The following is an 11852-nucleotide window of genomic DNA, read 5'->3' on the forward strand; positions in this document are numbered from 1 at the left end:
CTTAGTAGTGTATTATTACATTTTAAGTGTGTATATTACCTCTGTAAATAGACTATAAATATTGACAATAAAGTTGAGGTGTAATAAGAGCCCAACACGAGACTACTGTATATGCCGACACGAAGTTCATAGTTTGTACTATCATGGAGCAACAATGCTATAGATTTATTAAAAATGAGATTTTGAGAAATTGTATTCATCTTTTTTCCATAGGGGTCAACGATCTCCGAAATAGATGATTTAGCAGTTCTTCGAGCACAGGAACAAAAAGGAAAACGTAACAGAAATCAGTCAAATAGAGGAATGGAGCCAGTGACAATAAAGAAACTACCAGTTAGTTCAAGCAACTTGACAAAGGTATTGGAAACCATATATTATGTTATTTATCTGATTATATAATAATTATAGTTGTTTAACTGAATTTTAACAGGGTTTGCAGCATGTGTTTAAAGATGAGTAGAGGGTTTCCCCTGTGTTACTATACACACAGCCACTGTCACACACAAGACAGTTATCATAACTCATCATGATTGTCCGCATACGCTGTTTAGGGTCACCCTTTATACAAATTATATATTTTTTAAGTTATTAATTTAACCTTTTTTTTAACCAGGCTTTTACAGCTACTCGCCGAGTGTCGAGAGATGATTGGATGGAATGGTTGAGACGTCTTAGTGTTGAATTACTTAAGGAATCACCATCGCATGCATTGAGGTCTTGTCATGATTTAGCCCAGCAGTACAATCCGCTAGCAAGGTCAGTGAAGCGTGTCAATGAAAATCATGCTTCCCCATCTTTCAGATCATAGAGATACAATATCTTAATGATCAGAAATTGTGCTCTAAAATGTACCTATCAAATAGCCTATAACATTTTTCTTGCAGCCCAAACTGCCAAAATCACGGAAGTTTTAAAAAATATATGATTTATTTACTTGTTTGTTTAATATTTTTATTGTTTCTCTTTCTCTCATTTACAATGAAAAAAAAAAGTGTGAAGAAAGAGACTAAAATAAATTAAGTTTGGAGAAAAATTTAAATTCTGGTCACCAGATTAAATTTTTTTTTAAATAAATAAAATATTGAAGGTATTGTTGCCAGTTTACAAGAACAATTAATAATATTAAGAAACAGTAACAGCCATATGCTGAAACCCAGAGACGTGGTTTTACTATTACAAATTATTATTTATTCAGAGACCTATTCAATGCAGCATTTGTGTCATGCTGGTCAGAGCTCACCGAACAAGATCAAGATGTGTTGATACACAACTTAGAAAAGGCATTGACCTCACAAGACATTCCAGAGATTACACAAACTCTACTCAACCTGGCTGAGTTTATGGAACATTGTGATAAGGTATTTACTCTCTGTCCAATCACAAGTTCGTACAGAAGCATCGATCGCGTTGTGATTGGTCAATTTATTTGCAGTGTACTTTCCGTTCTTGTTTTGTGTCTTAAGTGAACTTAGGCAAGATACTATACTATCATTACCTCATCCTTCAGATGGGAAGTAAAGCTGTTGGTCCTGTGTGTACATCCTTTTAAATGTGGTATAATATTGGAAAATAATAAGGGATCGTCTCCCAGTGTGCTGGCCAATATAAAGAAAAAACACTGTATATATTATGTTACATATATTTTCTACTTGTTTAAGCTGTGCTTCTGAGATTCCCACTTTCTATTCTTTTTTTTTCTCTTTGTAATATGCTTATTTATGTATGTTTATGAATGGAAATAAAGAAGGAAACGAATGAAAAAAAAACTTCTTTAAAAACTTGTTCAACTGCCCTTTAATTAAAAACAAACATTTATTTAATCATCAACATGTGGTGTCCATAAGCGATAACTGTATACAGTCAATAACCACCATATGTGATATAGTATCACGGTTAGTGTACAAGGACCAGTACCAGTAAACCCTTGTCAAGGCCTGTACTTCTTCTATCATACTTTATTCATCTTTGCAGGGCCCTCTGCCTCTCGATACTACATTACTAGGTGAGAGAGCGTCTAAATGTCGAGCCTACGCTAAAGCACTTCACTATAAGGAAGAGGAGTTTCATAAGGAAGCTAAACCTGCTATATTAGAGTCACTGATAAGGTAATGCTAACGCCAGCTCTTGGTCATACATAAGATAAGATAATATTTATTGGTCCATCATAAAATATGTTGGAAATTCATTTTCCAAATGGCGTACACACAAAATAAAAATTACAAATATAATATATAAAATTTAAAAAATGTACTTAAAAATTGGCGAACTTTATTATTATTCATTAAAACTTGTTTTGTGGTGTGAGCATGTAATGTGTGATGTATATCATATTAAATGCTGTTCGATTAAAGTCGATATTTAGTACATATATTGGTTTTTTTATCTTGAGGATTTTTTATGAATCATTTTTAACATTGTGTTAGGTGCTATATTAGACTACCATTGTTACTATGTTTCTTTTACTTCTTTATAGCATTTACAACAAACTGCACCAACCAGAGGCAGCACAAGGAGTGTTACAATATGCATCAAAGACACTTGGTTCTGAAATGGTAAGTCCTCCACAGACCTTTCTCAACCTTCCACAATACTCGCATCGGTTCCCGGTATGATGATTTCCTTCTAATATTGTATTATTTCTGATAGACATGTCAATATAAGACAATAAATTTCAAATTGTCTTGTTTTTTATTTTTCAGCAAAGACAAGAAACCTGGTATGAGAAACTTCACCAGTGGGAGAATGCGTTAGCAGAGTGTGAAAAGAAACAACAGCAAAACCTGGATGACATGGAACTGATGCTAGGCAGGATGAGGTGCCTAGAAGCATTAGGAGAATGGTAGGTTGTTTTTCAATACCAACATAACAGTTTATAAAATCCTCTGCTTAGACATACATTAAGTTACATTGTACACAAAAATAAAAATAAGTAAGTCAATAATTATTCATTCATTCAAAAGATGAACAATAATGACAAATTAAGATTAAAAAAATAATAATAGACAAAGAGATGAACAATAATGACAAATTAAGATTAAAAAAAATAATGGACAAAGGCAGATGATCTTGTGGCGAGATTGAGACAAGTTAACATTTATATATATTTTTTATAACAAACAAATAACAAATGAAGATGTATGCCAGTAAATAAGAATTGTAAAAATATAGTAAAATTGATGAGCAAAAAAAAATGACCTTGCAAAATGAAATTTTGAAACATCATCATTTTTAATTCTTATTTTGTAATATTTAATTGTAGGGGTCAACTTCATGACATAGCATGTGCCAAATGGTCAGAGGTCAGTGACGACTACCGTCAGCGTATGGCGCGCATGGCCGCCGCAGCTGCTTGGGGTCTCAACCAATGGGAATCCATGGATGAGTATGCATGTATGATACCAAGAGATACATACGATGGCGCGTTCTACCGAGCCGTGCTTGCCGTTCACCAGGACCACTTTGCACAAGCCCAACAGGTATGATTTACGTATTATTGATTTTCTATCTTGACCTAATTTACATAATTATGTAATCTAAAATTTCTGGAGATTATCAATCATTACTACATTCATCCAGGTCTTTAATTTATTACTCCACTCGCTGATAAAGGTAGTCTACCGAAACATGTTTCTGTATAGTGTTTGTTGTTTAAGCTACCAATCAATTTTTATAATGGAATTAGCGTCAAAACTGTTTCTTTAATTGATTTTTCTGTCTAATTGATTTTATTTATTTGTATTTTTTATGTAATAATAAAATAATATAACTTATTATTAAGACTAGAAATGTTGAATGTGAATTTAATTGAATTAAAAAAATTATTTAACTCGTAAAAAAGATAAAATGAACAGCCAAAAAATTGCCTAAAGTCGTAAATTTTGTTCAAATCGAGAAAATCGCAACATTGTGAGTCAGCCGAAAGATTTGCAGTTTTAAAAGAGTTACAGAAAAGCAATACTACCAATACAAAAAAAAACATATTGAGAATTACAACAGAGCTAATGGTGCCATGGTTGATGTTCATAAACTGGTTCCAGAACGCCAAAAGCACACAATTCCCCTCCCCATTCCCCCCATATAACATAAATACATAAACAATTTTTTTTATTATTGTATATTTGATTTAATATTTAAACGATTAAACTTTAGACCCTTTTGACACTTCCTTCCCATTGCTAATTTAACCATTATACTAGAGACAGTCTGGAGTGTATAGCAGTACTATTACTTATATAGACACAACCACACTGACATTTAGGATACATCCGTCATTCACTTTGTATCTATAATTTCCTATATTGAAAAGGCTGTGTAACATTAATCCCATCCTCCAATGTCAATTACTGTTTGTTTATGAAATGGTTTAATACATAACATTGAAAAATAAATTTAATTATGATTTCTCTTTATACTTGTTTTCTTAACCGTTCTCATTGATATATGTATATCATGATCAGGCCGTCATTGACTGGTTTCAGTATACGTGCATTGTCATTGTGTGATATATTATGCAGGCACAGAACATTAATTCTAAACACCCGGTGATATGCTGAAATTTAGTTAATTAATTTGAAACGATAAGATTGCTTGATATGCAGATGTCCTATCCATTAGACTACTGGGACTTTCATGGTATTGTTCAAACTCGATCGGACAGCGACCCTTTAACATTCTCGGCGTGGTACATGCATATATCCAATCAATCTGTTTTGATCTTTGTAGATCTTGTCAGTGCAGCTCAGGTTTCGAAATGATATGTACCACAAAACTGGCACCCATATAGGCTGAGCCAGGTATGCGGGACATAGTAGGCCTACACTTTTGATCATGAACACAAAGGGTGCATAAACTCAACGAACATGCTATGCAAAATACTAATACAGTAGTATTCATAACAAAAATGCACAGTTTCAGACTGAAGAGTGCTCTACAAAACAACATACAATGCATGTAGCAGAATATATATATATGTTATCCATTTTTTACAATCAAATGGAGTCAAAAATAAATTAACTTGTATCCATTTTGTTGTATTTTTCTTCTTCCATCATCAAATTTCTCCTTATATCAATTCATCTTTTGTACAGACTAACCCTTTGCTTGTTTCCCTTTAACATATTCATACTAGCATATCTGTCATTTGCCAGCAGATTTGTTTTACATATGTAGTTATGTTTTGTTCTTATTTTGTTCCCCTTTTTCTATTGTATGTTTCTTTTAAATGTCATACATATACAGTGATCTTAACCACTTGACCACATGTTGTTTTGGGTGGGCGTATATCACATGTTTGGCTTGCACATCGCAGCGAGAATCTTAACCACTAGACCATGTATGTTGGCAAATCATTGACAGATACATACATACTGTGATAACCAAGTCTGTGGGTGGGCGGATATAATACAGTATCCTTGTAAATCAATTCAATCTGTTATTAGTAATAATTAACAGAATTTAAATGGCCAAAATATTTCATTAAATTGTATTTGGGAAGAAACAACGTATTAAATTAATTATATCCTTTAGTTTGTCAAATTTAAATTAGAAGAGTAAATTTGGAGTTTTCATGGTGCCTGTTTAATGTTAAACACATTAAAACATTTATATGTTTCATACCAAGTTCTTATTGCTAGAGTCTGTCAAAATGTTTTATGCCCAGTTTATCTATTTCTATTCCTTTAGGCTCTTTAAACAATGTATTATTATTCACCATAAAGGGATCAGTTTAAAACTGAACTAAATTCCACCATGATAGAACCTACTATAACTCCCCTAATACTGGACTCTCTGAAAATCGGAAAACTCTCACAAACCTTTTTTTTAGGTCCAAAAGATCCCAAATTTATGTTTACCATTAGAAAAAACATTCCGAATACCAGACTTTTCAGAAAACCAGATATTGTGCTAGCCCAAAGGTGTCCGGTATTGGGAGAGTTGACTGTATTTTACATAAGTAAATTATAACATAAACTATTAATACTGTATGAGAAAAAAAATTAGTTAAAAAATCATTTTTTTTTTATTTCAGTGCATCAACAAAGCAAGAGATATCCTTGACACTGAACTGACAGCAAGAGCTGGTGAGAGTTACAACAGAGCTTATGGTGCCATGGTCAATGTTCAGATGTTGTCAGAACTAGAGGAGATCATTCAGTATAAACTGGTTCCAGAACGCCAAGAGGTTATTAAACAGATCTGGTGGGATCGACTACAGGTAAATCTTTATCTTGTTTTTCTTTATTATATCACAAACAATGTGTAAGAATAACATTTAGTGTTCCTTTTTTATATGTCATAAAAATAATCTAACATTTTCATGAATTTTCAGGGTTGCCAGAGAAATGTTGAAGATTGGCAGAAAATCATCCAGGTGAGGTCGCTTGTCATCAATCCAGCCGAGGATCGCAGGACGCGGTTAAAGTATGCCAGTCTTTGCCGCAAAGGAGGGCGCATGGCGCTGTCACACAAGACGCTTGTAAAGCTAATGGAAGTCGACCCATCGTTACAACCAGACATGCCGCTACCCAATAATGACCCACACGTTACGTTTGCATATATGAAACACATGTGGAAGGACGGAGATAGAGTAAGGGACTATTTTAATTTCTGCCGGCAGATTTCTTATCTTAAAGGTCATGAAATCAAACCATTAAAATGTGAAGATAACTGTACTTTCAATTTAAAGATGATGATCTTTCTTTAAGGATGTATTGTCCTCCAAAAACATGAAAATCATTCACTTCCATAGGAAAAAATGACCAAAAGTAATGATTTCAATTTCAAGACTAAATAAAAGTTAAATTTAACAAAAAAAAACATTCTCTGACAATTTGACTAATTTTTCCCTTAAATTTTGTTTTTGAGTGAATAATTTTTTTTTAATACAATTTTGTGAATAAACTATTGTGTGACATTGAAATGACAATAAAAAAAGTCAATTTTTTTTATACAATTTGGTTAATGAATATGTCATTTTAATGTGAATAGCTATTATTTGATATTAAAATGACATATTCAACACAAAACTTAAAACAGTATCTTTAAATATATGATAAAAAAATATCAAATTGTCAATTGTAATACTGTAATAATTAATAATTTATTTAAAATTATTTTGTAGATGGAAGCGTTTAATGAACTCCATCACTTTGTACAATCAGCTATCCAGCAGTATGCAGCATCTCTGAACCCAGCTGAGGATAATATAGAGAGAAGGGAACTGCAGAAGCTCCTAGCCAGGTATAGAGTGTCAACATTATTCTACTGCCTGCAGTTACTGCAGTAACAACATTTTTTTTTGCTGTAATAAAAAGATTATTTCCATGTAGAAGTTATGAGGCTTTCATTTCAATAAACAGTATGTATAATATTATAAAAAGGCTTTCTATAGACGCGATCAACAAATTGTTCCAGACCACAGAGACGCATCTAGATGTGTCTTCTATTGTTCTGAAACCCGTCTGCAAGGTACTACACGGTTTGAACATTCGATATTCATGTTAAAAGAAACTACATAACTACATAAGCAGGTTAAAAAGTAAACAAAATGTAATGACTGCAATAGAATAATTTTAGCAGTGGTCCCTAGCAAAAGCTTTGGAATACATTACATCAAAATAAAGCCACTAAGGCCACTATAACTCTGTGTTTTTTTTTAATTCTTTGTTCTTCAGATGTTATCTGAAACTTGGTGAGTGGCAGCAGAGTTTGGAGGGCATAGGTGACGAGACCATTCCACAAATTATCAGTTATTACTCAGCAGCAACGGACCATGATGCCAATTGGTACAAGGTATAATATTTATAAATAATAATTCATGTTTTATAATAGTATACACATGAAAACATAGCATAGCATAAAAGATTATTCAATTTAGTTAATTACTGTACAGTTGTATTCATTGTAATTTCCAGTCCACTCTCTGTTAAATTTAGTTAAGCTCTGTCTACACCATCAAACTAGTTTGACCAAAAAATGTGTATTGCACCCAAATATGGTAGTGATATGCTCAAATATGGTATTGATATGACATCATCATGTCCATATATAGACACATCACATTTTGTTGTCACATAAAGTTTGATACTGACAAGTTCCCAAAGAAGGTGTTTGCAAATTGGGTTAGCTTCAGCACCTCATTTTACAATATGTTGTCCCACCCCACAACACCCTATTTAAAAATCCTAGATCCCCTTTTCAACTGTATTGGTATTGTATTGATCTAAATACATGCTGCTGTAGTTGATCCTTCACCATTGGTATTACTATTGTTTAACCAAGGCATGGCATTCGTGGGCGTTCATGAACTACGAGGCAGTCTTATACTACAAGAACAGCCAATCAGCAGCAGCTACGCCATCTCAGACTATCAAAGAACCGGAGTTAGTTCCGGTGGATGAATCTGGCGAGTCAAACGAAGATGTTAAAGATGATATTGAAGAGGAAGGAGCTGGAGACTCGGAGGATGTGGGATTGGAGAAAGGAACTAGCCCATCTCAAAACGTAAATATTTGATTTTGAATTATTTAAAATAATTGTTGGGCTTTGTATAGTATACGTAACTTAACCACAATTGAATAGTTATATTTAGTATCTCCTAAATTAAAACTAATTGACCAATGACCCCTCTTATTAATAACCTATAATCAAGCACCCTTTAAATCAATCAATCAAGGAATACAGTAACTCCAAACAATGATCCCTCTAATCATAGACCATTTAATAAACTACCCCTCTAATTAAAGACCCCCTAATCTATGACTTCGCTAGTTAGACCCCACTATTAAACCCCTCTAATTTGGACCTCCTCTAATTAAGACCCTTCCAATTAAATTCCTATAATCAAGCACCTGTCTAAACCAAGGACCCCTCTAATCTAGGTCTCTTTATCAAAAACCCTCTTATCGAAGACCCTCTGATAACCTACCCTCTAATTAGGACCCCTTTAATTTAAGACCCAAAATTAACCAAGAACCTCTCTAATCTAGGTCTCTTTATCAAAGACCTCTAATCAAGGACCCTCTGATAAATTACCCTCTAATTAGGACCCCTCTAATTTAAGACCCAAAATTAACCAAGAACCTCTCTTATCTAGGTCTCTTTATCAAAGACCTCTAATCAAGGACCCTCTGATAAATTACCCTCTAATTAGGACCCCTCTAATTTAAGACCCAAAATTAACCAAGAACCTCTCTTATCTAGGTCTCTTTATCAAAGACCTCTAATCAAGGACCCTCTGATAAATTACCCTCTAATTATCTGTCAACGATTTTAACTTTTATATAAATTTTATATAATCATTGTAAATTTTTAAGCCTTTAATATATTTTATGTCATTTGAATATTTAATATTTTATGTGTTGTACTGTATGTTTGTTTTATCGAGGGCCCTGAATGATCAGTTCTATTAGGAACTGGATAGGCTACCCTCAGTAAATATGGTAATAAATAAATAAATAAATAAATAAGGAGCCTTTAATTAAGTACTGACCTCGCTAATCTAAGGATCACACTGTTGCTTTGCTGCATACAACTATAGTTTACATACGCACTGATAATCAGTCACCATTCAAGATGCCTTTATAGTATCGTAGAACACTTTCCAGCTAATTTCTTTTTTCCTTTTTGAGTAATCGCCCAAATCAATGTGGCCGAACCTCGTACACGATTTTCATTCATAACCAATTACTATACAAAACTAGATATAGTAATAATCTTTTAAATTGATTTCCTGGTAAATAATTCTGTAACTAACAGCTGCCAAATTTATCATTAGAAAAGGGAAGTTTGATTTATCACACCTGTCTGCAAAAGCTCTTTGCTGTTTTTCAGTTAATTAAAGAAACAAGGTTGAAATATGTATTGTAAGCATTGGAATGCATTGGTTCAAAATTAAAAACACAACAAAAAAAATTTATTATTGACATAATTTGTCCACTATAATGACACTTTAATTCTTCTAACCTAAATATTTAAACATGCACATTCATTTAGATAGCAACCTTTTAGTCTTCAAAACACAAAAATATGCGTATATTGAGTCAAAAAGTCATTCTGCGCATGCTCAGAAACCTATCATTTTGTTTCATTTAGTTATTTGACTATCAATATAATATACACTAACATACAATACAACATACTGATTAAGAATGCTGGGTAGTGTCAGCTTAAGGAAAAATACATTGCTTTAATCGCAGCTACCCCTCATATAAAATGAAAACATATAAAAGATGATAAAAAAATTTCATAACAATCTGTCTATATGTTTATTTAATTTCTATTAGTGTAAAAACAAAAGTTTAAACAAGTAGAAAAAAATAGGAATTTTAAATATGTTATCATCCTCATTGATGTAAAGTACATGTACTGGTCTGTAACTTAACATTGCATAATATCATTGATCCATGAATCTAATGCAATGATTCACAACCCCCATTCACATCGTTTAGTTTAATGAGTTATGAGATGTTCCGGTCAATGAAACTGTCAAGACCAATAGTAATATAAAGATGATTTTAAAAAGAAGAGGAAGAAGACATTGGTGACTCAGAAGGTGTTACTGTTAGATAAGATAGAGTAATTTTAATTGTGTTTAATAAACTATTCAAAATGCATGAAATCTCCCCTCCCAAAAACAAACTGTCTGAATATGGGAAGATTCTAAACCATGCCCTCTTTGAAAAGAGGAAACTCAGCTAAACTTTTATTTTAATATGAACATCTTTCTTAAACCAGTACACTCTTATAATAAGCAAAATCTAAAAAAATAAGAATTTTCTCAAAGCCTTAATAACTAAAGTCTATAAAATGTGTATAACATTTAACAACCAGACATTTTATACCAGTCTATGGATTGTCGGAGTTTACTAATAGTTTTTAAATAGTTAACTAGTTAACTTAGTTATTTTAGATTACTAGTTAACTACTAGTAGTTATCTTAGTTATTTAGTTAGTTAACTAATAGGTTTTTTATTTGCAATTTTCTTTATTCATAATCATTCTCCCTTATTTTAGCTTTTTAATCATGTATAAACAAGTATTAGAAATAAAACTAGTTAACTAGTTAACTACTAGTTATCTTAGTTAATTAGTTAACTAATAGTTTTTTTTTGCAATTTTCTTTATTCGTAATCATTCTCCATTGTTTTAGCTATTTAAGCATGCATAAACAAATATTAGAAATAAAAATAACTCATCCACAAAAATAAGTATTTCATTTTTTTTAAATTTAGTATAATCAGTACGTTGCAACGTATGCCATCCCCGCTGTACAGGGATTTTTCCGTTCCATCTCGCTATCGAGCAGTAACTCACTACAAGACACTCTACGTCTTCTCACCCTTTGGTTTGATTACGGCCAGTGTACAGACGTCTACGATGCGCTGGTTGAAGGGATAAAGTCTATTCAAATTGACACGTGGCTTCAGGTAGGACCATATATATATATTTATTTATTTTATTGAAACATGGCACTGTAGTTTTTGCTTGTTGTAATAGATTTACTGCCGATCAATCATATTTGATACTTTCTTTCAAAGGCATGTGACACAAGAAATTCTTTTCCATGTATAGAGCCCTTATTGAAAAAATATAAAACGGTCTTAAATTATAATATACTTATGGCTATAAGAAACAAAAAATATATTTAGGTACTGTACAGGTTATTGTTTATCGTCAACTCTCCAAATACCTGGACCAGACTCTCTGAAAACCAGAAACTCTCCCAAAACCAGACTTTTCCAAAATGTCCAACATTTTTTTTTTACCATAAAAGAAACATTCTGAATACCAAACCTTCCAGAAACATATTAGGCGTGTGTGTCCAAGGGTGTCCGGTATTGGGAGAGTTGACT

At 32.5% G+C, this 11852-nt stretch overlaps 1 protein-coding gene across 1 annotated transcript in view; it reads left to right on the forward strand.

Moving 5' to 3' along the window:
- LOC140045291 (serine/threonine-protein kinase mTOR-like) overlaps window positions 1-11852 on the forward strand; it is a 67090-nt gene that overhangs the window by 16829 nt on the left and 38409 nt on the right. The window contains exons 27-39 of the mRNA XM_072090138.1: window positions 214-357; window positions 614-756; window positions 1196-1358; window positions 1972-2105; window positions 2474-2552; window positions 2700-2839; window positions 3260-3476; window positions 6029-6214; window positions 6329-6586; window positions 7121-7239; window positions 7674-7791; window positions 8281-8502; window positions 11232-11426. Coding sequence (XP_071946239.1) covers window positions 214-357; window positions 614-756; window positions 1196-1358; window positions 1972-2105; window positions 2474-2552; window positions 2700-2839; window positions 3260-3476; window positions 6029-6214; window positions 6329-6586; window positions 7121-7239; window positions 7674-7791; window positions 8281-8502; window positions 11232-11426 — 2118 coding nt within the window. The remainder of the gene's footprint in view (window positions 1-213; window positions 358-613; window positions 757-1195; window positions 1359-1971; window positions 2106-2473; window positions 2553-2699; window positions 2840-3259; window positions 3477-6028; window positions 6215-6328; window positions 6587-7120; window positions 7240-7673; window positions 7792-8280; window positions 8503-11231; window positions 11427-11852) is intronic.

The sequence above is a fragment of the Antedon mediterranea genome, chromosome 3 (assembly GCF_964355755.1).
Source record: "Antedon mediterranea chromosome 3, ecAntMedi1.1, whole genome shotgun sequence".
NCBI lineage: Eukaryota > Metazoa > Echinodermata > Crinoidea > Comatulida > Antedonidae > Antedon > Antedon mediterranea.